The sequence below is a fragment of the Anoplopoma fimbria genome, chromosome 8 (assembly GCF_027596085.1).
Source record: "Anoplopoma fimbria isolate UVic2021 breed Golden Eagle Sablefish chromosome 8, Afim_UVic_2022, whole genome shotgun sequence".
NCBI lineage: Eukaryota > Metazoa > Chordata > Actinopteri > Perciformes > Anoplopomatidae > Anoplopoma > Anoplopoma fimbria.
In genome coordinates, this window is record NC_072456.1 from 10161509 (window position 1) to 10189149 (window position 27641).

The 27641-nt window shown below is 40.2% G+C and overlaps 2 protein-coding genes across 3 annotated transcripts in view; both read left to right on the plus strand.

The window, feature by feature from the left end:
* LOC129094832 (glypican-1-like) overlaps positions 1 to 9772 on the plus strand; it is a 35139-nt gene extending 25367 nt beyond the window's left edge. Inside the window, exons 4-10 of the mRNA XM_054603108.1 lie at positions 133 to 306; positions 1835 to 2000; positions 2890 to 3020; positions 4358 to 4495; positions 4953 to 5083; positions 7691 to 7866; positions 8224 to 9772. Coding sequence (XP_054459083.1) covers positions 133 to 306; positions 1835 to 2000; positions 2890 to 3020; positions 4358 to 4495; positions 4953 to 5083; positions 7691 to 7866; positions 8224 to 8405 — 1098 coding nt within the window. The 3' untranslated portion in view covers positions 8406 to 9772. The remainder of the gene's footprint in view (positions 1 to 132; positions 307 to 1834; positions 2001 to 2889; positions 3021 to 4357; positions 4496 to 4952; positions 5084 to 7690; positions 7867 to 8223) is intronic.
* Positions 9773 to 14144: 4372 nt separating this feature from the next.
* The window catches only part of LOC129094831 (ephrin type-B receptor 1-like), an 80428-nt gene continuing 66931 nt past the window's right edge, over positions 14145 to 27641 (plus strand). The window contains exon 1 of one of the 2 annotated variants that reach the window (XM_054603106.1): positions 14145 to 14213. Coding sequence is in view for 1 of the 2 variants with exons in the window: in XM_054603105.1 (XP_054459080.1) it covers positions 14370 to 14472 (103 nt within the window). In the remaining variant the exon portion in view is untranslated. Of the gene's footprint in view, positions 14473 to 27641 lie in introns of both variants that reach the window. The other variant, XM_054603105.1, reaches the window with a different exon arrangement.

Genomic DNA, 27641 nt, shown 5'->3' on the forward strand with positions numbered 1-27641 from the left:
GATATTTTTTATTTTTTCAATCCGTTTTAGCTTTTTGTGCGTAGCTCTAGTTTCAGAAATAATGTTTAGGCAGTTGCAAAACACTTTAACAGACTTCTTCATTTTTTATTCCTGTCACCTCCTGTCTGGCAGGTCAGTCTGTCAGAGGACTACCTTGAATGTGTTGCTAAGCAACAGGAGACGCTGCGGCCATTTGGAGACGTCCCACGGGACATGAAGGCAAAGCTGATCCGGGCTTTTGTCACAGCCAGGTCGTTTGTCCAGGGGCTGATAATCAGCGGAGAGGTGGTCAGGAAGGTCTCACAGGTGAGAGAGTGTCTGTTTGTGTGTGTGTGTGTGTGTGTGTGTGTGTGTGTGTGTGTACATGAGCCGTAAGGAGAGACACAGTGAGTGAGTCAGACAGAGAGAGACAGGATGAGTTGGTGGTGTGACAGAAAGAGAGTTCAAGAGTCAGTGTCTGTGTCTTAGTTAGAGAAAATGTGTGTGTGTGTTTGTGTGTGTCTGTGTGTGTGTGAGAGAGAGTGAGAGACACTAAGGCCTGCTGAACTGAGTCCAAGGAAAGCAGATATGATCGATGCATGGTCGTCACACCCTAAATGTCAGGGAAAACATCTCCACCCTAAAAATTAAAAAAAAACAAGGATCATCAAAATTGAAGCATCAGACTCTTCCATCAGAACAAATCTGCCATTTGGAGGGATGACAACAATGTTTTTCCAGCTCTTGATACAGTTTTTCTCCGAACACTGGAAGACGCGGTGTGTCAGATGTGACTGTGCTTGTTTTTTTCTGTGTGTACTGTTGTTAAAAGGCTATGGTTAATATTTGAAACAGCTTATATAGTCACAAGAAAAAAAAATGTACACCCTCCTGTCTCAATCCATACCCTATCACTTAGTATGCTTTAAGTTGCAATTCTGCAACGTAAAGCATACTAAGTATAAGCATATTTACCCTATTTACCACTACTCCCATGCATAGTTATTTACAACACAGTTAATAATTTTGCAAAATGTTCTACTGTCTTTTTGAAATTAAAATGTATGACTAGTTCTTCCTCAAGCAGCTTAATTTTATTTCCCATTGATGTAATAACATACCACATTCTTGAAACTAGCTTGAAATGTGTGATCTATCTCTGTGAACATCATGTCTGCATTCATTTTTGTCAAAGCTGCATTATCGTTATGAGTGCAGACATTTTCTATTGGCACTTAAACCACATTACAACACAACAGTAGTGTAACATTAGCAACAGCATTAGAAAGTTTATTTCTATAGTCCATTTTGTACATAATTCAGTGCACTTTACATAAATGAAAACATAAAGGAACATCTATATTTAAAATATGATTAAAAGATAGAAAGTATGAAATAGTTGGAGACTAATTTCAATACTACAAATAAATAAATGCATCCAAAGGTCTAAAACTGCGTAGAATGCATTTTAGAATAGTCACCCAAATATTATGTAAATCTTGCAAACTTACTGGTGGGATCACTTCCCTCCTTGCCCCTGTTTTGAAGGTGTGCCTCCATCACATCTGTGCAGGATAGTGGTAAAATAACTCAGCTGTGACACTGGACACCCTTTCATAACTTGCGAACATAATCAGAAGCTGACAGTGTAACAGAAACCATGTACTGTATGAAGACAAGAAGAGCTTTCGTTGCTTTCTTGTTCAGGTTGTGTTTCCAATAATGTAACAATACCGCCCTCTGCTGTTTGTCCTTTTCCTTGAGCTATTTGTGCTCTGTTAAGCACGGCCTCGTCGAGTAAAAGACTCAGGACCTTGTATGGATAAATTCCTGCAATATTAAATGTCCTCCCCAGGTCCACCTGAGTCCAGAGTGCACAAAGGCCCTGATGAAGCTGGTTTACTGCCCCAGATGTCGCGGCATGGCCTCGGTCAAACCCTGCTCCAACTACTGCTCCAACGTCATGAAGGGCTGCCTGGCCAACCAGGCGGACCTGGACACCGAGTGGCGGAATCTTATAGGTGAGATTCAAGCCCTAAAGTAAGAATTTGATCATCTAGATGTACTTATTAGTCGTAGTGTATTTACAGACATTGGTCCTCATGAAAGAACCACTCGAAAACTAACAGATTCATTCTTATGTGGCACATTCAAATGTTGACTTAAAATAAGTATATTGGTATATTAATGAGTATTCCTCATTTTGAGCTAAAATTATAATGGCGTAATCTGAATGAATTCATAATCAATATTTCATAATAAAATTACATATAAATAAGACAAGCTTTTTGCAAATTAATATTCTATTCACCACATCATCATGTCTTTTTTTTACTGAGGATTTGTGATTTTATTGGCATATTTCACCACAGTACCTTGCAGTAGTTGTCAGGATATTTCTCTCACTTCAATTAGCTATTTCAGTTCCCTTATACAGGTCACTGTTCAGTGTCATCCTCTGTTGCACCCGACAATGAAACTTGTCCATCCATATATGGTGAATTAAGCAGCGTTGATTATGTTAATGAAAACATCTCAGGAACATGCATGGCCTCATGAACAGGAGGCTTTTATCCGGTGAAATAAAGCAATTTACTGACATTTTTGTCCAGTTATTAAAGCGTCTGGTGAAATCTACTTGGAAGGCTTGTACAAGAAAGCATGACAGATTTAGGCTAATAATATGAAAATGTTCTTGCATGAGGTCCACTGAGTTAAGGTCATAATGAAGTTAAGATAAGAATGCAACTGCAGACGACAAGAATGAAATATGCGTAGGCGTGAATAACCAAACATACATTTTAATGATGTGCATATAAATGTATCTGATATATACAGGTAAACTGTGATTTAAGGGCTTGGCAGCATATCAAGTTTTGTGACCCCAAATATGTCTCTCTCTCCATTCAGACACCATGATCCAGGTGGCCTCTAGTTTCAGCACGGAGCCCAGTCTCGATGTGGTTCTCTCCTCCATCCCTGCTCGAATCTACGAGGCTGTTCACTTCCTGCAGGAAAACATGGACACTTTTACAGCAAAAGTAAAACGCCTCCCAAATTTCCCTGGGAGCTTTATATATATCTCCTGTCAGATGCCATCTCACCTCTCAAATCCTGCACTCTTAGAATTATTTCTCAAACATTTGACCTCTTTATCAGAGCGTCTCATTAAAGCTACAGTTGTTAACTTTAAGAAAAATATTCTTTTGTCATATTTGCTCAGACTGTCACGATATCCTGACATTAGAACACGAGACAGGTAATCTGTGAACACTTTTTAGTGCTAATAATGGCATTTGTAAGATTCCACTGCCAATCAGAGTTATGGAATCTCTACAAGGCTATCATCGCTGCTCTTAAAGCTTGAATACTCGGATCAAGATATCAAACTAGGCAGCGCTGGACAAATATGAAACCAGATTCTGTTACTGTTTCTGTTTTTGGCCTCAAATGTTTTCAGAAACATATTTCAGTGTACTGTTTGGCTGTAAACTTCTCCTATAGGTTGATTTTTTTTAATCTTGCATATGCCATAAGGAGCGCTATAAGGAGGCAGAGGAACCTGATTTTTTCACAGTATGTCCGTGTCATGTACTGTGAGGACAGTTTGAGCAAATATGACAAAAAGTAATTTCTATTCTACTGCAGTTATGAAGGGCAAGCAAAAAGTTGTTTAATAAAAAGTTCTTATCCTCCAGAAGTGCTTGCCTTGCACATTCCTGATGAAGAGGCTCAACAATGTGCTCTAGTTTTATTGGGTTCAACCTCTTACCACTGCATTTTATTGCTTTTATAGATGCATCCTTCAAACAAGGCTTGGCAGCATTATTAATTACATTGCTTGGAATTCATACTTGTACTGATATATCAATGCCCGTTTATTAAACAAGCAGTGAGTGCAGCCGTGAACAGTCTTGGCCTTGTTTTCCAAGCGAAGCCGCTGTAATCTTCACTTTGTTAAGTGTGCAGTTTATTTTCAAGTTTTGTTCAAGACTGTTAACTTGAATGTTAACATTTATGTCAAATCAAGTGAAAAATGTACATTTATATCTGCCTGTTTAATATTCAGCACTGTATGTAATATTAATGTGATGCTATTGGACACATAGGCCATAGCAACCCTCACATGGCAACCAAAGAGCCTCACTGTTTCAAAGACTCGTATGTGGCGACATCTAGTGGATATTTGTAGTTCTTACAAAATGTTGCAAAACGGACCAAACTATTTTTAGATCCGTGATTCTTAATATCAAACTTAAGAGTTCAGAGTTTCAGAACATGTTTTGGTTGATGTGAATCTGTGTGTGTGTGTGTGTGTGTGTGTGTGTGTGTGTGTGTGTGTGTGTGTGTGTGTGTGTGTGTGTGTGTGTGTGTGTAGGTGTACCAGACATGCGGAACTCCAGGTGAACTAGGAACAGGAAGCCCAACTCTTCATGAGCAGAGGAAGAAGAGCGGCTCTCTGACGGCATCTGAGTACAAACCCTCTCCAACCGCTGGGCTCAGATTGGAGATGCAGGTGTGTGGATGTGTCTACCTGTGTGGTTCGGGAGATATTATTAATATTTAAGGCACAGGAAACATAGAAGAGTGTACATGTGAATGTAAGGGTCTGTTATTGTTAGAAGCATTGTATCATTGTTTTTCTTTAATTAAAGAAAATATTTATATATCTTAGAAAACCTTGAATTCCTTCCTATCTTTGCACCACTGACTTTCTTATGTTGACGCTTCATTCCAGGGTGTCATTGTCTATGTTGTATTTGAGTGCCTTTGTTAAAGCTTTTCATGCATAACAATGGATTGTACATTTTGTGTACAGGTAACAGGTAATCCTTTGCTGAATAGATATTGAAAGGATATTTCATCTGATTTAAAACCCATTATGAATTGTTCTGGATTATTTACCCAACTTTATGATCTGGGAGTTGAGACTCACCTCTGACGTAAATAAACAATACCATCTCTGTCCTCAGGTGTCAGATCTGTCCAGTAAGATGAGGGAGATGCGGCAGTACTGGACCCAGCTCCCTGTGGCACTTTGCAGCAAATTGGCAGCAGGAGGTGCCGGGCAGGATAAATGCTGGAACGGCATGACCAAAGCCAGGTGAGGGAGAAACCTGCTCCAGGAAAACATTGCTTGTCACTGGCCAATCACAAGCTTGTTTAGGTTTAAAGTATAACTTCAAGCACTAACTGCATCCAGCCTATCAGCTCTCCATGAATCAAAATGCCCCTCAAATCCAGACTTGGTCTAGATACTGTAAACTAGATTTCATTTAATCAGCATTAAGATGTTTCTTTGCTTTGCCTCAAAAACTTATTTTGGCAGTCCATTTAATATTTCAGTAAAAATTTTGTCCACTTCGGAAAATCTTTTTGAGAGTGCATCCCCGGTGCATCATTCATTCATTCATTCATTCATTCATGTATTCTATATATTTCTGATTTCCATCCTTAAACCCTTGTTGGTGTAAACAATGTTCCTGGAACAAAGCTCTTAAACCCACCACTCCCCGATTCTCCTACATAAAAACTGAATTGTAGAGTCTTGAATAAAAGACTTTCAAAGTCTGAAATCTGCTCAGCTAAAGTTGCATTCATGCAGCACACAAATGGTACATTACAGAAAGACAACTCGTGTTTTTTAGCACTTAAAAGCTAAAAGATACACCTGAGGTCAGGAGTATAAAGCGAGGACACAGGACGACTAGCTTCTGCTTAAATTGCTTTGATACAGGCCAGTTCTCTTCTTGTTGAAGGCCATGTGTATCCTTTGTGTCATGACAAAAGAGGCAACAAGCTATTTCTTCTCAGACAAACTGAAAAGAAGTGGTGAATGGAAATACATTTGATGGTGTTATGAACTGACATTTCTTCCGCATTCCGATTCAAAAGCCCAAGGAGATTCACATCCTGCAACACAAGCAGCCATGGCCACACACGTACAAGCCCAACCCCTCCCTAATCCATGTGGGAATCGATTATAAAACAATTTGATGCCATGTTGATATGTATGCATGTTATCTCAGCCCTCCACCACACATACAAAAACACACATACACACACCTTGCATCCGTTAAAGTGGTTGGATTACAGCCAACTGATGAGATTTGTGCTGAGTACAACACTTAGAAATATAAGACAGTAAAATGGCATGAAATATAGTTATGTGTGTGTTTGTGTGTGTGCGTGTGACAGAGAGAAATGGGAGAAAGTCCATGAAATATAGATTAATCGCTGCGTGTGACAGATTAAAGAAATATGTGTGTCGGAGTGTCAGAGTGAATTATAGCAGTTTGAGACTCTACAGCGACATCTTGTGGATTTCTTAAGAGCTCAATAAATGTCACATACAAATTATAACTAATAAATTCTCAGAGTGGAAGATTGAATGCACTGTTGAAGTATGGAGTTTAAATAGGGTTATATGAATTTTTAAGAGGCTGCTAGAACATAAAATATGTGTGTGTGTGTGTGTGTGTGTGTGTGTGTGTGTGTGTGTGTGTGTGTGTGTGTGTGTGTGTGTGTGTGTGTGTGTGTGTGTGTGTGTGTTTGTACCTCTATCTTTGTGAGGACAATTTGACCCCACACTTCTCACTTCTTTAAAGGGAAATTTGGGAGTTAAAGCATAGGTTCAGATTTTCTATACGACAGACCTTAATGGATCATTCCTCCTGCTCATACTCATGACCATTAAGGGATCCTTTTGTGCTCCCCATAGTAACTTAGTAAGATCATGTTTTTTGTCTTCCTCAGATTGCTGAGGTCAAATATTAGATTGAGTTAAATTTTGGAGTTTATTTATATAACTAACCCCATGTCCCCAATCGCTCCCATTGGGAAGTGCAAAGAGATTTAATTAATAATGAAAGCACGCAAAAACAGTTTCAATGTGCATTTAGGCACCTGATTAACATGGAAAGTATGTGAATTTATTCTTCAAGCTACGTAAACGAAGCACAGAGAGGCTGGGATCACAACAAACTGAAAGAGAGTGACTTCATTCTCTGCTCAGGTAGACATTACTGCATTATGTCCTTACGTTGCAAATAGTTGTTTGATGCAACAATATTGATCTGAATATTGTATATAGAGAACCTCTAAGTGTCAAGCATTAAAAAGCTTTCTTAACAAAAAGAAAACACATGATAAAGCACTTTAAAGCAATATATCAGCTTGAGGCTACAAGCATAACACACCTGAATCTCTCCACTCAAACTGTCAGTGATTGAGAGACATTATGGTTAATGACGGCACAAAGTTTTGACAAGGAAGAAGGAAGCATTGAATAAAACAGACAATATGTCTGTTGTCGATGTTGATCTTGTTCTTTTTTCAAAATGTCCGAGGGAGTACAACAATATTATGGTAGTGAAGAATCGGTGGAGTACTCTTGTCAGTTAGGGCCTTCACAAGTGAAAAAGCACAAGCATGTATGTGTGTTTGTTTGCTTCTGTGAATTTTATTTGTGATCTGCTGACCAGGCGCTGTCAGCACAAAATGACTCATTTAATTTACAAAATTGAGCACAACTTTACAGATTAAGTGCAATCATTTCAAGTTGTCAAGTTAACGAAATATTCCAATAGAGCTATACCGTTTCATTAACCAGATCTTCCCCCTTATAACCATACAGATTTTTTTAAACACCAGAATTTCCCTGAGGATGTTGCCGCACATTAACCTCATATCCCTGCTCTCCTCCAATCAGGTACCTTCCAGAGGTGATGGGTGACGGCTTGGCCAATCAGATCAACAACCCAGAAGTGGAGCTTGACATCACAAAGCCAGACATGACCATCCGGCAGCAGATCATGCAACTCAAAATCATGAGCAACAGGCTGAAAAACGCCCTGGATGGCAACGACGTGGACTTCCAGGATGCAAGTGGGTCCTTTTCCAATATCTGTACTGAAAGATAGCGTTAATATTTCGTAAACTGCACACCTTTTTTTGTTTTGTTTCTGCCTTTCACAAACTCAAACTCTCACACAAACACGTATACCACTGTATGATAGTATTTAATGGTCTGATGCCCTATTTTAAACCAGACCAAATACTCCCAACTAATGACTAATCAGTGTAATTAAAACATTGATTTTAACCCATCTAACGTATTCATGAAGGTCAAGTGGTGCCCACTCAGTAATTAACACTTGCAAACTAAAAAAAGTGGGAGCTGATCAGGAGCTATTGAAGGTGACATCTTTCTTGTCTTCCGTCTCACTCCGATGACCTCCCTAGGTGACGACATCAGCGGCTCAGGAAGCGGGATGTGTGTAGGTGGTCATTGTTCTCGGAACAAACCGGGATTGTACGCCTACCCGCCAGACAACAACCGAGTCAGAGGGGCAGCCGCATCTCAAACCCGCCTCTGTGGCCTCCTACTCCTGCTCCCTTTGGCCATCCTGCTACTTCAGCGATGATGGACCGCCGCTGCCTCCAATCAGACTCTGAAGTCTAGAGGAGGGCTGAACGACGTGACGGACAAAAATTGGGTTTTTTTTGGGTGGGGGGAAGATTAGAACGTAACTTTGCCAAAAAATGAAAAAGACATTCTGGAGAATGAGTGGACGACATTGTCTTTGAGCAAGATGAGCAAAACTTGACAGTGACAATATTCTTTTTATTTAGTTTTGCTCAGTTTTGATGTCGGTGATGTTTGGGTGTGATTCAGTTTGTTGAGCTGGTTTCAATGGATTGTTGGAAGAAGCTGGAGATGAAGAAGGTGATGAAGACAAAGAGAATGATGGCTGTGGATGATGATGAAGATAATGATGGTGATAATGATTTTATTGACACTCTATCAGGTCCATTCGGCTCCAGTTTCCAGTCAGGAGGTGGCAGAGCTCAGTGAAAAAATGTTTAGTTCCCCAATATATGTGGTGCGTTCAACAAGGCTTGTTTTTTTTATGTTGTTTTTTAACTCAAGTCGAGGTTGTCTACAAACATTGTGTAAGTTGTAAATGTGTGTGTACATTAGCTAAAAGACTGGCACTATATTGAGCCATGAATGTACAGTATAATACTATATTGGCAATGAATCCCCCTCATAATCTGTGATGTGGTCGTCCAGATGTTTTGGTGTGTGTTGGCATAAACAGATACATTCATTAGGGTTTATTCAAAACATTGCAGATAAATGATCACATTCCTGAAATATATGAGATGTTGTGATTGCAAGATTTCCCCTCAACTGGACCATTTCAAAGGAAAAAAGGAAATGACCACCTTTTTAACAAATCATCACCTCTGTAAAGAAACAAGCAGTGTCATGAAAGCACTTGTAAACAAGCACAGACACGCAGTTTCCTTAAATCCATTCATGATGCCAGAGAGGACTCCTTGTTGAACGCACACCTGCATTAAATAACTTTAAACAACGTCCAAGCATCACAGTCGCTGATATACAGTAGGTCAAACCAAAGCACTTGTTACACTGAATACTTTTTTATTTGTTTATTTTTTTTTTTAATCAGACATTCCCCCGAGTGCGTTGAACATTTCCTACCACACTTTCACGATGTTTTGTAACTGCATATGTTTAAGAAGAAAAATCATCACAAAAAAAACCTAATGTTTTGTACAAACAGTACAGGATATGTACAGAATATTGACGTCATGAGTACATTTGCCTGGTGATACATCATTTACTCGGCATGCCTTTCTTGCAGTCTACACTACTATACCGGTACATATGGGACTCCTGATTCAAGTCTCTTGCACATACACACATTTACACACACTGGGGTTGTGTATTAAGCAGATTTTTATTCATCGGTGTATTTAATCACAGATTTCTTTCATTAAACTCTGTTTGATTGTTACAGTGGATTTTGCCATGTACATTTTGATTTGATTGTTACTGATTAGCATCCATTAATAAGAAGGAAGCCCTTTATTTAAAGGTCAGAATTGTATAATGCTGTAGCTTTCTAAAGTTTGAGAAAATAAGCATCAGCTTGGGCTTGGAGGCTAAAAATGTAAAATAGAAAGATGTGTGCTATAAACTGGGGGCGTCAAATTTGGGTTTTTACCAGGCAGTGAGGGTCAAACAAAATGACTGAGTTGAGGCAAATACAGTGTTTTGTGTAGCTTGACCCATAGTAGGGATTAAAGTCAGAATCTGCCTCTGCCGCTTCATTTAAAAAAAATAATTTGCCAGGCTTGAAGCACGTCTGTCAGTTGGTTCATCACTTTGATCCTAACTGAAATATCTCAGCAACTATTGGATGGATCGCCATAAAATAGTGTTCCCAAAAGGATCAATCCTATGACTTTGATGATGCCTTGACTTTTCCTCTATAGCACCACAATGAGGTTGACATTTGTGGTTTTAAACAGGCCCTATTATGCTATTTTCCGGGTGCATATTTTTATCTCAAGTTACAGTTACAACATGTTTATATACGTTAATGCTCATAATCCACCTTGTTTTTCTCATCCTGGCTGTCCTGCAGCACCTCTTCTCACCCTCTCTCTGAAACGCTCCATTGTAGCGCTTGCTCCTCCCTCCAGAAAGCAAAGTCTGCTCTGATTGCTCAGCTAGCCCGCTCTGTTGTGATTGGTTAACGTTTTGCATACGTCAGAAATGTCCCGCCCCTTATAAACAGAACTCAGCCCCGTCTTCCAGAGCGGTTCAAAACACTGTTGAAGCCGTCCTCGGCAAAATGCCGTTTAAGGGCGGGCCAAACCAGCCGGAAGGTGTTTTACGTCACTTCTGTAACATTATAACCTCATAAAGTTACGGAAGGGAAGGAGAGAATTCAATCGAGCCGTTTCAGGCAGCTCAGGAGCAGTGATTCTGAGGGGGAGGGTAACTCCTTTTAGGCGTGGACTTCAGGTTTTATACTCTACGGACCTTTTACATGTACAAAAATATATATAACACACTAAAGGAGAGGGAAAAAGTAGAAAAGCATAATAGGACCAATTTAAGTGACATGTCTCAACAACTATTGGACCGACACTCATGTTTGCCAGCAGGATTAATTCTAATCACTTTAGGGATAGCTTAATTTTTAATCCGGAGCCATCAGCGGGTCAAAATTAACACGTGTCCAATACTTTTGTTTATGTATCTGCAAACCGAATTACATTCCTATAAGCCTCAGCTTTACGGTAACCAAAGGTAAACTAAAATGATGAACATGGTAAAGATTATGCCCGTCTGGCATCATTTTGTATGTTAGCATTGTCTTTGCGAGCATGTAAAAATGCTGAAGTTTACATTTCGCTCAAAGTACCACTGTGCCCATATACAGCCTCACAGAGACAGTAGCATGGACTTTTAGTGTTGTTTAAAATGCTCTCTTGCAAGTCCCCCTAACTTTATGGAGGTGCAATACTTAATTATTGGAGGACCCCTCTAAATTATCTCTGTTCCTCTCAGTGAAAAGTCATCTGATTCAGCTTTTCATTGTGTTTCCAGGAATCTATACCTTAACCAATAGAGATATGACCAAGCACCAGTTGCTGTTGTCTTTACATCGCCTGTGCCTGATGCTCTGGCCACCAGATTTAGTCACGACTCACTCCCCGATTTCGCTCTTTTTCTGGAAAAAACTCAATTTGCCAGCTGCACTACAGCTATAAATAAACATATAACTCTTTGTAACAGGCACTGACAAGCCTCATGTGGCCCCGCTGGAGAAAAACGGGGCCACGTGTTGTGTGTGGGGATGACTATCCTGCAACAGTCAGGGGGTTTGGAGTAAATTAATGATTTATTGTCCTGATGCATATACAACAGAATGAAGCAGAGCAGCAGGCACATGCACACGAGTGCACAACATCTTTCACTCTTTAAATGATGGAAAAGTATTAAATGTTTTGGTGTACAGCGCTCACATTTAATTTCTCTACACCTGATCTGAACATCTGTCCTTTTTCTATATCGTGTGTCTTTCCTGAATTGTGTCTTGTCCTGTAATTGTGTGAATTGTGATGTGGAAGTTAAGGTAGAATCTGAACTGAGACTTAATGAGATGTGGGAGGACACATGTGGCAGCCACAGTCTAGCACACTGTTGATTTTACTTGTCTAGACATGAAGATGTATCGATGCTCAGCAATCCGAGTTGAGCTTTCTGTCTTTGATCACCATGTTGAGTCCCCCAGGTGAACATTAACTCCGAACAAAAGGTGTCACAACTCTAGCTGCACAAATTTGGAAAAAAAATCCAACGTACCTCTGGAGACAGCTTAAGCGTAATCATTCTGCTCATGTGGCAGCCGGCAGGTCTAGAATCGATTTCTGGGTCTCCAACAATTTCAAAAGCCTCCGACTGCTGGCTATTAGATAAGACGCATCTCCCTCTCCTTTGTCCGCGTCTTTCTCACACACAGACAACAACTCTTCAATGATGGTCAATGTGTACAAGGATGCAAGAGCCACTGAATAAAAGTGATTGTTATAGTGGTACACGGTGTGGTGTCATGAAAGCTACTGACAAGTGAAATGTACTGTCTGCACAGAAAATGAACTGTCTGAACTGGAAAATGCACTGTCACAGCAATGTCCTGTTGTTCAGCAGCTTTTTCCCCCTTTATACAGACAATGTAAGAGACAAGAAGCTGCAGGAGATGAAGGAGGCGAAAGACAGGACAGAAACTTCAAGGGTAAATTGATCCAAGCCATCAGGGGCTGGAATGTAACTTAGTTCAACTTTTAGCTTGTTGTTGCAGAGGAACTAAAAAACTGTCTCATTGCTCATACAGCTATAAGGGATGCATCTATCCAACTTTTTCTCTCCTGTTACCAATTTCAGAACCTCAAAGTACAAATCCAAATTATTTGCTGCATTTTCTCCAAAATTAAAACCTGTAGACGTCACTCCGTGGAACCCATTAAAATCCTTTTTCATGTAAGATGTCGTGAAGCCGGTGATTTTCTATGGCTCTGAAAGCTGAATCAGTCGTGACTGAATGACTGTGAGGGACTGGAAAAAATAAATTCATAATGACGTTCACAAAGAAACTGTATTTAATATCACCTAGGAAAAAATTCTGCTTCATTTAAGTAATTAACCTTTTACTACCACCCACTGTTCTGCCTGTGGGATGCTGGAAATATGAAGATCTTTCACCTACTGCTAGGGGTATTAAAGTTACATAAATACGAGCATGTATTATGTCTTGGATAGTTTTGGGGGGGTCATTTTGGGTACTTTCAAAAAGAGCTCCCAATCCAGGGTAGCCCAATAGTGTAATAAATCTTTGAAAACCTTATGTCTCAATCCATCAAAAATATTTTGGGGGTTTTCATTTAAATGGGCGGACTCCAAAAGAGAAAAAGGTGTTTAAGGGTTAAAGTTGATAGACTGGAAGGTCAAAGGTGCAATGTGTAGGATTTGGCAACTTCTAGCCGTGAGGTTTCAGATTGCAATAAACTATCATTTCTCCCGTGGGCCGAGCGTGAAGGAGAACGTCGATGGCAGACATGAAAATGCAAAAAAGCTAAAGCCAGGGTTTGGTTTGCCCATTCTGAGTTACTGTGGAAACACTGCCATGAAAAGGACCCGCTCCACACACATATACATATAAAGGGCTCATTCTAAGGTTATTCCCACAAGTCTATCCAGCACACCATGACTTTCCAGCTGTCTTGCCTTTAGAGTGGTGTCTGACTGTTATTGGTATTGGTAATAACTGAAAGATCATCATTCATTTCCTCGACAAAAGACTAAACTCTGGTGAGGCCATAGCCGAAAGAAAGGTCTGGTGAATAAAGTCTAGTGTATTAATGAAGAGCGGTGCTGTGGTTTTGTTTTGATGGACTCGCGTAGTAAGCTGTCAAAAGTCCTGAAACAATCTTGAAATTGTCAGTTTACTTCTTGTATGTAGACTAAAACACTTGCAATTTATATCATTGCACCATGCTTAAAGACTACAACTCCTCCTGTCATTATACACGAGCCAGTGACACATATGCACATGCCCTGTGACTGACTTTGGTCCTCTCGGTTTAACTGCTGTACTGCAGTTTGACCGCTGTGTGTCGCTGTCCCGTCACACAAGTCGCCATGCCGGGGAGGGTAAGGTAGGGGTGGGGGGGGACCTGTCCATTGGGCATTCAGCTTGGGTCAGGTGGAAGGGAACGGGTGATTGGTTAACGAGCCACCATACGTGTCCCCTGATTGGACAGAAAGGTGCGGGAGGCGAGAGAGAGAGAGAGAGAGCGGCGCCGGAGATCCACCAGCAGTGTATCTGCTTCAGTCCCCGCTGACTCCGCCGGTGAAGCACACACACACACACACACACACACACACACACACACACACACACACACGCACACGCACACGCACACTGGAGGGTGAGATGTGACTGATAACCAGAGGAGTACAGCGTGTTTCTGTGGGATTTTTTTTTAATTTAACTGTCAGCCGGCTAATGAGAGAGGACAAGCTGCGGGTCATTTCGGCCATGCGGGCCATGCGGGCCACTTGGGTTGCGGTGCTTCTCGCTGTGATTACACCGGTGTGCGCAGTGGAAGGTAGGTGTGCAGAGAGGGTGGAGGAGGGGGGGGGGCATTTGTCTGTTCCCGTAGCGCAGGGTGAAAGCTTGAATGAATGTAACTGTGGTTAAAGCTGTCCTGTCAACTCTCCTGCTTCTTCTTCTTCTTATCCTTGTAATATTCTTTTGGACTTTAATTTTCCAACAGAAACTTATGTTGTGATCCTGAATATAAGTGCGACTCATTTAGGATTTATAATAATAAGTTTTCTTGTTCATCAGGGTGGGTGGGGTTTAATAGGAGGCTTCACTTACCTTAAAGCTGTGGAATTTTGGACATGAATGAATCTGTGGCTTATTGGAGGTTTCTGTAATTACTAAATTTCTGTAATAAGTCATTACAAAATAAGTCACTTGCAGTAACCTACTGTTCCACCATGCTCTTCTGAAAATGTTTATTCTACATGTGTACGATAATCTATTTGTCTTCTATTAATCTTAAGGGGGCACGATATACATGCTAAGTACTACCAAGCATTGAATAGCACAATAATGTTTCTTTCAATTACATGATTTAATCAGAGAGTATTGCCTTATTATGATTTAAGAGGTATTCACCTGTAATCTAATTGCACTTTGTAATGTTCTATGATATGCATATGCTGTGCACATATATTGTGTGGTGTTTAGTACCAAACATTACTGTGTTTCTCCCCCATGAGTGCACTGGAGTAGCTGCTATTTACACAATCGCTGCTGCACACTTGGAGTGGCAAAGTGAAAGATAATTATGGCTCACAGCTGTAGTAGCAGTGACTGCTGACACCTCCCCTGCCTCTCCTCCTCCCACTCCTTCCCAACATCACCTCCTGCTTGTCTCCAAACATCACCTTCTGCCTCTTTTCTTGCACCTCTCCAAGAACCATCTCCTGCTACTTCTCCCAAAGCATCACCAGATGATGCCCCCGCTGCTCTCTATGCAGAATCAGCTCCTACTCCTCCACAAGCATCGCCTGCTGCTGCTCCTCCACAAGCATCGCCTGCTGCTGCTGCTCCTCTTTGAGCATATCTTACTGCTGCTGCTGCTTCTCTGCACGCATTACCCACAGCTCCCTCTGTTCCTTCTCCTCACGCGTCTCCTGCTGCCAGCGCTTCTCTCTTCAATCCTCAATTTTTTCTTGCTGCACCTCACCATGTATGACCTCCTCCTCCTTCTCTCAATGCTTTACGATGCTCCTGCTGCTACTCACCCAGAATCCTTTTCAGCCACATGCAACACCTCCCGCTGCTCCCTTTCTGACTGCTGTAACTGCTCCTTCCTAAGCCTTTCCTAACGCCCCTGCTGCCATTTCTCCCCAAGTATTGCTGTGTTGTTTCATCCTAAGCATCACCTCCTGCTTCTCCTTTCCAAGCATCCAGTTCAACTCTGCTCTTTTACTTCTCCTGTTGCTAAAGAATAACCCAGTCCACTTCCAGCCACACAGCAACCTTGTCTGCTCTCTCTTATACTCCTTCGCAAACATTCCTTACTTGTTCTCCTCTTGCTCTTCTCCAACCGCCTCCTACTGGCGGTCCTCCTGCTCCTCTCTGAACATTATCTATAGATCCTTCTTAATAATTAATAATCACCTATTGTTGCTCCGGCTTTTTATCCTCATACATCAATTTCTGGCACTGCACCTCTCCAGCTTCCTCCTCAAGCATGACTTTCTACTAATTATCCTTCTTTTCCCCCAAACATCACCTACAGTTTTTCCTATTGCTCCTCAGCAAGTATCTCCTCTTGTTGTTCCTGATCATGCGCCACCCGCTGCTCTTTATTACACTGCTCCGGCTGCATTTCCTGCTACGCCATCCTCCCTATCTGTGTTTTCTGCTACTCTTTCCCACTAATCTCCTACTGCTGTCGCCACTGCTGCTCCTCCACAAGATCCCCCTTCTAGATCCCTTTAGCAGTGTCACTGTTTTATCTTAGTTTAGTTTAAAAGGATAGCCACTCATCTGTTGTTTTATCAAGGCCAAACAGACGGTCCGAGATGATAGGCCATTTGGGTTAGTCGGCTCAACCGGCATGTATAGTTGTGTGTCATCTGCGTAGCGTTTGAAATTTGTATTGAACTCGTAGATGATGTTACCTGATGGAAGCATAAACAACGAAATAGCAGGGGACCAGGACGGCTTCCTTGTGCAATACCAGCAAGTCATGCTTCACAGATGCATGATCGCTCGGACTAACTTTTCTACCTATAATGTATGATCAAAGCCAGTTTAAAGCACTGAAGGAGAGACAGGGATCCATGTCCTCTACCGCATCTCCTCCTGTTCCTCCTCCTGCTGCCGCTGCTGCTACTGGTGGTGCCTTACGGAAGCGCTAGATTAGTCTACTGCTGTGTTTTAATGGTGCGCGTAATGACGGGCTCCGTAGTGAGTCTCCCACACTATGAGACATGTAAATGAGCAGTTCTATTTTGATTAAACAGAACACTGTATGTGGGTGTGTGTGGTACAGAGAGAGAGAGAGAGAGAGAGAGATAGGTAGGAGGTTAAGATGAAGAAGAGAGACAAATAGGTACAGTGTGGGTGGTGGGTTGTTTTGTGGTCACGGTGGCCTTTTCATGGTAAGTAGGTGCTTAATGAACTGAAGCATAAGCTGATCTGAGTCTGTTGTTGTGAAATAGACCCACTGCTGACACAGTCACTGCTCTGTGTCTCTACTCTGTGTACACTATTACAATTCTCCGTAAACTTTCAGACTTTTTTTTTTTCCCAAAGGCCTGACTAAAACATTTTCTGGGCCGCTGTTATTGGCTGGTATCAGCCTCTCACAGATCTATCAGTATCGATATGTAAATATTGATTGGAGTTTAATTTGTTGTAGGGCTGCAGCTCAAGATTCTTTTATCAATTAGTCTGCCAATTATCCTCTTGGATCGTCAATTATTGGATTCATTGTTTAGTATTTGAAATATTAAAATTGTGAAAAATGTCCTTAAAATTATGGCTGGGTGATCTAACGATCTATGTCTGCAAACAATATAAAAATGTATTTTTTGTATGTATATTTATATTTTGGCATTGCCCATCCCCGCTTACCAAACCACAGATGAACAATTAGTCTAAAAAGGTGCACAGTGTTGCACATAGTGGTTTTGATGGTTTACTTTTTTGTGAAACTCATAGTAGGCCATATTGCGATTTTGATAAACTTTTGAATAATTGTGCATCCCTAGTTAAGGCAATATTGAAGTCAGCTGACCGACGCTTTATGTTCTGATCCTCAGACCCAGCACAACCAAAACAAATAGAGCTTTTAAGTAAGTCAGACATGAACTAGAAAAACAATATTTTGTAAAGTTTGTTGAAAGTTTGTTAAAAGTTTCCTTGTAGTTCCCCACGACAGGCATAGTCAGAATCAGTTGTCATAACCGTCAAAGTGTGCCTTTTTTGTTCTTCACCTTAAATGGACTCCAGACTACAGTCCACAGAGATACACTAAAACATTAACACAGTCTTTTGTTTGTGGCTGCTTAAGTAGGAATAGTATCTCTGTTGTCAGTAAATGGATAAATGAAATAATCTGTGGAGAAGCCACACATTCTCTTCGTGAATCTAAAAAACTGATTGCCATTCACTTCAAAAATCCAGTATTTGTCATACTTAAGTGTTTTATCTATCTGCCTCTTTGATTTTCTTGTTTCTCTTGAATTTTCTTTTGCCCAAATCCTGCTGACTGATATGTATGATGTGAGTACGTTGCTAGATTTGAAAGGTTTTTGTCTTGATCATATCTGTTGTTTACAAATGGACCCAGAAGCCGCTTTTTGAAAGCGTAAAGTCACGCATTCTTTGCAGATTTCGGCCAAAATACTAGAAAAGTTTGCACTCAGGAATAAAAGTATAATGAAAACATCACACCGGCTATAGCCGCTCGCTGTCATCTATGTTACCTGATATTGCTGCACAAATACAGTGACCTTTACATTCCCCCAGGGCTTACACCTTTTCATAGAGCCCAAAATGCAGTTCAGTAATCCAGAATTTGACCCAGTCATTTTGAAAGTCAATGCAAACCCTGACCCAGCGGATATCGTTGGGTATAAGTGCTACATATCCCACAAACAAGCCTTGGGAGGGGTGGCAAAGTCATCTGCATCTGAACCAAACGCCCAGTCAGCAGCAGGCTCTGTCACTGAAATTGCTGATTTGTGTCAGTGTTGAGTGTCGAGAGGTCGAGGAGTTAATGTCTTTCCGCTTTTTCATGCAAGAGCTGCTACTTTAGTCACAGCCTAAATTAGGAATCTGGTGCGTCATGACTACATGTAAAATATGCACCTTACATATGAATAACTGCAAATATCATTCTGCTGCTACGCGTAAACTATTTCCGTCCTTTCCCCCAGAGCCTAAACACATACGGGCCGTGCCCCATCTGTCATCTTGTGGGAATGCGAAAGGTCAAATATCGTAGATCCGTTTTATTTATGCCGGTGTGAACATGAAGTAACTATGAACAAATGTGTTTGTGTGTGTGTGGGCATCTAATGATGGACAACATCTCCTCAGGGAAACCTATCACATACTTATTGCAAATAGATATGCAGATGATACACTGCACGTACACATCACCGCCGCCACGCATACGTACACGCATACGTACACGCATACGTACACGCATACGTACACGCATACGTACACACATACCGTATCCTGCACCATGCTCTGCCAGCTCATGTTTAAAAGATACGGTTTCTATATTCATCTGGTGACAGGTTATCAATGTGACAGACAGATTGTTGAACTGGGGAAAAGTAGGAGCCTGGAAGAAGATCCTTCACTACGGTCCTGAGGCTTTTACTCCCAGTCTATTTTTCCTCAGGGCCTCTCGTCAGGATTAAATATTTATTTCCATGTAGCATTGAAATTGTTTCGGAATACATTTTCTTCTGTAAGGTACTTGGAACCTGTGAGAATATTTACTTTCTGCTGAGAGACTCACAGTCCCGGGATTTGGTGCTGTGTGCTTCCCATGGTGAATTGGGCATCAAGAAGCAATTTCAGAACAGTAAGTCTGGTTTTGGAAACTGTGCTTCTCTGATCCCACACAGGCTATCAGACCTGAATATCACAGCTTTCGGTAGTTCAGGAAGTAATTTCCAACAAAACATGCTCAATGTTTACTGAGGTGTGACTAATAACTTCTATTAGTGTGAAAATAAATCCTTAACTATGTATCTTCACACCTTGGCTGTGAATTTTCACACAACTCACAAATCCTCTTATATTCGAGGAAGAACTTGTTGTGATAAGTCAGTCTAGTCAGTTACTGAGGAGAGATAGCTTTTTGTTAATGCATACTGTTGGCAGCATTGCTATACCAAATGTTTGGTCGCAATTTACATCTCTGTCTAATGTGGGTGGTGGATGAGATCTTTGCAACGTGATCCTAAATAGTTAATACTGTATCTGCAGCTGTAGCTAGTTTAAAAGTCTCAAGTCCTTTAGGGCAAGACTAAAAATCACAGGTCCAGATGCAAGTCTTAAAAAGTTACACAGCCATGCTGTATTAATAGTACTTAGTACCAAATAATAAATAAAAAAATTCAGGCTGTTTTGCTATTCAAGGCCTGCCTGACACTGTCTCACTTATATATATATATTTTTTTTTTGTTACGAATAAAAACGTGAGTAAACTTCTTTTGGCTGCCAAGTCCTCAAGTTTAAAGTTGTGGCTGTAGCAAAACCAGCACAGTGTAACTAAATTACATACAAAGACCTTATTTGGCACTTTGTGCTCGCAGTATTGTAACTAGTGAGTAGTGACTGAGTCTAGGACTAGAGAAGGTAAAAACCATTCATAATATGGCACTATAACTGAACCGCATACACATTGTTACTATGTAGAGGTTACAGGTTTAGATCCTATTAGATTCCTAAAGTCCTTAATTGATCCTAATATGCAGAGAATGCATCAGTGTCTGCACATACAACGTAAACCTTGAACCTGCTAAATACATACATTTTCTTGCACAGCAATCTGTAAACCCAACATTTACCTATTATCACCTTACAAAGTAGTAATGTCAGATACTATTTTTTTCCCCTTCCCGATACCGATTCAAATTGCTGACAATTTGCTAGCTCTAAAGTCACACTCTCCGCTAGCACCTGCTTGACCGATGCAGTCCATGTGCGACACTCAACAGAGAGTAGAAAGAAGTGAGATGGCTCATTTGGCTTCTTCTTCCATCAACGAATTGGGATTTAGCGATCAGTTTTTTTTCCAGAACTGATGATGGCTTTTTAATGATCTTTATTGAGAGTTGCACATATGACACCTGTAGTTGTAGTTGTTGTTCCTGTGTAGCGTTAATGAGCCGATAAACCATATGATAACCTGATACTGGATCAGTTGATAGACTTGTGGACTGTATCTGAGGCATTTCTTATACTGGTATAGATATCGGAACATTTCTATGCTCAAGTCAATATGCACGTTACGTGTGTGCAAACAGCTGCCTATTTAAACATCATATAGGTAATGTGCAACAATGGCATTAATTTCGTCTTTCGCATCAAGACGCCTTTTTGTTCACCTGATGAATCTAAATACATTTTTACAATTCTTTTAACTCTGTTTTGTTGTCCACCAACTAATGAGAAAGATATCTGTCTCTTTTGTTGCTAATATAGATAGTTGCAAACTTTTTTCTGCCTGTCATTTGTGCTTTGCAGGAAGTCTACTGTCGGTTTATTAGGGCTCTCTGCAGGTAGAGCAATTAGAGTGAGCCAAAAGACCAAAACAATGAGCTGAGAGACACTAAAATTACCAGTAGATCTTAGTGGATTATATAGCGGCTTTCAGCCTGACATGGAAAATCTGCGCTGGTGTCCTACCTCATCCAGAAAGTGCTGTGAAACAAGACAAGTCATCTGCGCTGCAACCTGCTCAGTGAACATACCGTTCGTATGAACAACACTCAATCAGCATCCAAGCACATTTATTACAAACATTTAACTCCAATCACTATTTCTCCTCCACAGCTGCCATCACTGACATGTTTAAAAATGCGTAAATTGATTTTAGCTGTAGAGAGAGAAGCAGAAGGCTTGTGCATAATAAACACTTCACCACCCAAACTCCTCAGGTTATTTGCATAGCAAACTAGTCTAAATAGATTATATTTCCCAGATATGAGACTATAATTGATATAGAGCACTGGTGGGCATAAAAGGAATGAAAGAATCCTTTGTTTTCACCTAAAAATTCCCCCTTTCATTTCACTTGGATCCATTATGCTGTCACTTCAACTAATTTGCAGCTCAAAGAGTCACATCAATAAACCGCTGTACTAGACAGATGGAAATGGCATGCTCCTTGAGTTGTTTTGTCTCCGCTTTTTCAACATGCGAGGTAAGCGATGGCAACAATTGCCCTTTGTTTCAGGCTGAGGCAAAACTGTTTTGTTTCAGCCAAAGGTAATACTTGCAGTAGACTTCACCACAAAAAAACCCACCTTATTTATCTTGACCTCAGGCCTCTGGCTGACTTCTCTACCTGCCGGCCATAGAAAATAAATTAACAGGAAGAATGAGAGAATTTAAAATATGCGTTCACTTCTTTTGAAAGCAAATTAGACATAATGAGAAGGAAAGATTGCTCCAGATTGCGGTTCTTTTAGTTATCCTGTAGTCATGGCACAGCACCATTATTTCACCTCAGAAGTGTTACATGCATATTCTTATGTGGTGCTGGCTTGCAGTATACAGAAAGTGAAGTGAATAATATATTTTTTAACATTAATATCACAATTATATCCAAGAATAATGAGGCCAAACCTGGTTGGAGTGCGAACACGTGTTTATATTACGGCTGCAACTAACTATCCTTTTCTTTGTGGCTTAATCTATCATTGTTATTTGTTGAAATTAAGTAATAATCGCATGGTTTATGAAATCTTCAAATGTGTTATAAAATAACCATCACATGTTACAAGAGACCAGGGTGACACATTCAGACTTGCTTTTTTTTTGGGCGGGGGATTCAAATGAACAATGATAAAATCTATCCAATTTTTTTGTTAATTTGTGTTAAATACACTACTTATAACCCTATTGTTTTTTATGAAACGATACATTAATCGACTACATTTATTTCAACACTAGGCTTCTCTTCATTTACGTGTTAGAATTGTTTTCATTCTTTACTCTCGAGCTACAGTTTGGAAGTTAATCAATTGAAATACACTTAATCAGTTTAGTAGTTAATTGCCAACCAGTCACAGAACCCATCGGCAACGGGTGTGTGACCACAAGGGGCTTTATTTCTGGGGTTCTGGTGAAGCCAGCAGATACCCGGGCCAAGACTTCCCTTTCCGTGCAACGCTGATTGTCTACAGTCGGATTGGCAACTTAAGGTGCAACACTGGTGTTGAGAGACAACATTTACGTTTGTTTCACGAGTAGCCAGTTAACAAGCTCATTTCAAACAAATAAAAAGCAAATTCATCATCATTCAATAGCCAGTGTGTTCCCAGATTGAATTTTGGCCGATGTTGTCCATATTGATTGTTTACCTGCATTCATTCAAAGCCTGATTGAAACGGAACACTCCTGATACCAAAAGCTTGTCCTGTTTCCTTAAGCAGAGGAATGCAGAATCTGTTGATGGAGATTAATTGCGTACTATCAGATATGCAATAAGGCTTAACTGATTTACACTTTAAGCTTTTGTGATTATGTTTTTCACTAGTAACCAGAAGTGAAAGGGATTACTGTCAGAAATTCATGAACAAGCTTACTCCAAAATTGTCTTTCTTATATGTTGTTTTTTGTTAGCTTGCCAGCTTTACAACCTACAACCAGTAATCAGGGTTGTTCAGATCTGGAAGGTGTTTACAGTCCCTTAGCGCCACTGAGCCGACAGCCTGTGTGCAGTCACTGGGTCTAATGTTAAGTGTCCTGTGACATATACTAGCTGTTCGTGGATATACCTCCAAACTGTAAATTGTTTTACATGTGTTAAACACAGAATATGTGACCTGTGGGTGAAGAGGTTTTGAACTTGTTTAAAACCATCCTTGATGGGACCGAGTAATGTAATGAGTGGGATAATGTAACAAATGACCTTTGCTGTTGAGTACTTAATAGTAGTATCGCAGTATTATTAAATGTAAACCTTTCTATCCAGTTCAGTTCTTTTCCATTCTTCCCTTCTGCATGCTGCAGCTCTGAGTTTAAGACCTTTATAGCTCAGCATATGATTGAACATAATGGCCCATTATTTATTTGCTGGTCGAGAGTTGGCCCTCTGCCAGCATCTTGAGGGATCCTGCCGTGGGCATATGGTCTCACAGATAGCCATGCTGGATGTTAAGGACTGTGTCATTGTTGGAAGCAAAAGAAAATGGGGAGAGAACATAATGGGTGAGAGAACGCACATCAGTGAATTCGCCTCACCTTGAAAAGGTTGCGCGGGGAAAGTGCCTCATCGGGAATTTCAATCAGTTTTGATTTGAATGTAATGTTGAACAGTGTAAAATTGCTCAGTGATAGGTTCAGTAAATTTCAAATCTGTCTTAAAGCATTACTCAGGTGTCCATATGGACGAGGAAAGAGGTTTTATCTGCTATATTCATTCCTCCAGCTGATACAGACTGTATTCCCTCGTATTCTGCTTCTTATAGGAAATAGGGGACACAATCCACAGCCCTTGTTCAGTGGAAAACAGCTTTATCTGACGCATATATAAGGCATCATCATTCTGAGTTAGACAAATTAAGTTGATATCCTTCAAAGTTACAATTCTTTCTATTAAATTCACTCTTTGTGTTTCCCTGTTAAGATGCAGTGGAGGAAAATGACACTATTTTAGTTTTTCTATAAAGGCTGTAACTTCAGAGATATCCACTAAACACTTTTTTAGCAAAGAGTGAGGTTTGAATCCAGGCTGTTGCTTTAAGTAATCTGCTTTAGTGCATGTGGTGTCTGTCAGGTAAGCTACCGGGGTATTAACACATACTACATTGGAAGTGCATTAAGAAAACCTCTTTCAATATTCATATTGGCACCTGATTATTATTTTAAGATTGACTTGAAAAAAACCCAAAAGTCTATCATGATTTTCTTTTTGTGCTCAAGGTGATGTCAAACAACAGACGAAATGTATAATCCTCACAAGTTAAAAACCCGGGGACTGACATTTTTCTTGATAAATGATTTAAAGAATTTACTTCCAAAATACTTTTCAATAGATTTTCTGTTCACTTAAAATCATAATCAACGGTCTCAGCCATGGATTTTTCACATTTTCAGCAGCTGTCAGAAATGATTTGTGTTTTTGACAAGACCATGAATTGTTTCTGAATGTCTAAAATGCATTCTCCTTTTTATTGGTAGTATTTCCTTAAAAGCTCTGTCAGTTCACAGTTGTAGTTCTCTACCTGCACAGAGTACACGTAATATTATCCGCTGTTGCCATTTCAGTTTAAACTTTATCAGCTCGCGGTAGGTTGACCAAGCACCCATGCTCTTATAAAGGGGTTCACACTTGCTCGGTTTCATCCACACCTACCTTTTACAGCCACAGGCTGAACGCTAAGCTGCTCTGCTGGAGCGGCGGCTATTCAGTGGTTCTGCTCAGGAACAGATGGAAACTGACCGCAGGAAAAAAAGAGAGATTACTGTTCAGGTCCGACATGTGTATTCTAAGAGTCAGCTTTTGTCTGGAAAAATGTCACATGCTTGAACAGTGCACTTATCATGACCCAACATTTCTTGCTTTTTCTTTCTTTCGTTACATTTTTTCCCTTTTTTTGTTCTCCTTACTAAATTTCCATCACAACAGGGGCAAAGCTAAAACCAGGGCAGAACAGACAGGCGACGGGGGCATTTTTAGTTTGACAGTTTTACTCTGCGTGACATGAGTTCTAATAGAAAACCTCCTGAGAGATGGAGGAGGATAGAACATGAGTTAAAGCAAAGAAAAATACATGAATACAGAGACAATGAACTTAGGTGTTAGCCCTCTGCAGTCTGATATATGGAGCAGAGAGCCAATAAGTGTCAGGTCCCACCCACTAGGGAGCCATTTTAACAAGCTCTTAGTGTTTGAGTGGCTGTTAGCAGGCTTGTAATCCAGCCTGGCAATTTCTGACTGCAGTGAAATGAAAGTTTTAAAGCTGTGAACACATACAAATGTATGTACAAGTAAGCTAAATATAGCAACCCCTTTATTTATTATTATTCTTTAAGGGATTGTCTTAGATAAAGATAGAATAGATGGAAGGTACAAAGCAAACATTCTGTTGGTCATGAGCCAAATTCAATATTCACACTGCAAACATACAGCTTCACTGCAATCATTCAGTGTGTGTTTTAAGCCAATGGTCCACCTGGACACTTCTGAGCTCTAACACAATTCTTCAGCCCAAAATGAGAAAATCAATTTTTGATGTGGGGCCTGTAGTAAACACTAATGTACAATATACTTGATTTTTTTTTTTTTTTGTATGAAATCTCCTTCACTGGAACACTGACCTCTTTGCTGCACTCTTCAAGCTCATGTTGTGTTTTAGTTTTATACCATTCTTAATCCAGCCACCACATGAACACAGCACACAATATGTTGCAGATTGAGAGAGATGAGATTCATCTCTAACAGGATGATAGGAGCCCTTAATGCAGTAAAATGCACCTAAGGGAGAATCACAATGTATATTGACTTGGGTATGATGGTGATCTCACGCCCACACTATCCTCATAGGTAGTGAGTTTCATACAATCTCACATAGAGAAGAGTGAGCCCCGCACGTCAGCCTCTTGATAAATTCATAATTTCCCACAGCAGCCATTATGAGATTCACATTAATTTATTTTTCTTTCAAATTGTATTATTGCGTTTGTTAAACTGAAGTGAGTAACAACCAAAGTAGAGTCTTCTGTGCATTGTAATGCAGTCCAATAAAAAGTCTGCAAATGTATTATACATTTGAGCTGTTTTCAGCAGTTGGTTTCAGTTGCACATTCTGTTGCTCACAGCAACCACTACTGGAGTTGGATCATTTTAACTGACATTGTTACAGTTGCCATTTTGTCAAATTTTGACATACATATTTTATTTACTCCCCACATGCCTTATTGGATCTTCATCTTTTTTTTTTATAGCTGTTTTGTGATTGTAATTTTTCATTTTTTTTTAGATTTCTGCTATCGTACATTTATGTATTAGACAACATTTTACCTCACACAGACTGCCGGACGCTGCTCTGGGTCAAAGGGATCCCGGTTAAGTCTTTAGCCTGTCCGACTTACTTTTTCTTTTATTAAAAAAGTGTTGCAACTGCTGCAAATTCGAATAGTTTTGATGCCAAAAATTTGCTGCCAATTATTAAGCTTTTTCATATTGTTTATTTGTCACAACCCCCAAGTGTGTAAATGCCTTTTACTGTGCTGCATGTTATTAAGTGTTTTAGGTATTTTATCTTTTTCTTAATTTATAATTAAATCCTAGTATCATATTGTTCAAAATTGCTGCTAGTCAACATTTCAAGGGCAAACTCTTCAAAGTCTTATGCTTTTATTGGAAGTATGTTTAACTGGCTGTATGTCTGTGCACCCCCACACAGGGATGGAACAAGAAGTATTCTCAACAAACTGAACATTTTAAGACAAATTGCATTGCAATGCAACTCACCTCATGCTTTTTGTTTAAATGTCTCATTGTTTTCAGTATATTTTTGCCAATAGGCTGATGACTACCAGACAAATGAAAAAGGAATGGGAATAAATATTTTGTGTCCCCCAACCTGGTACTGAAGCGAGCTGTAAACAAGCTGTACATAAAATCAAATAGGCATTTTTGTAAACAATCTGTCTGACAAACATAATCTCGCCCTTACTGGTGACATTGATAAAATATGTAACTATTATTTTGCAAGTTAAACATAACGTCCTTGACGTGTTGAAGTCTAACTTCACATCACTTCCTCTTCACTGCTTCTCTGAGTGTAAAGTATATATTTAAGGCCACAGCAAAGAGTAGGCTCGCACTCAGTCGGGGACCCAATTTATACTTGAACACTGACAAGCTGTGCTCCAAGTCCCAGCAAAAGTAAAAGACAGCAGCGACGGGCAGAGGTCAAGATGGGGAGGGAGGGAAGCAGATTCACAGAGGAGAAGTGGAGTTGGATGCAGCTGTTGGATCCCTGAGGG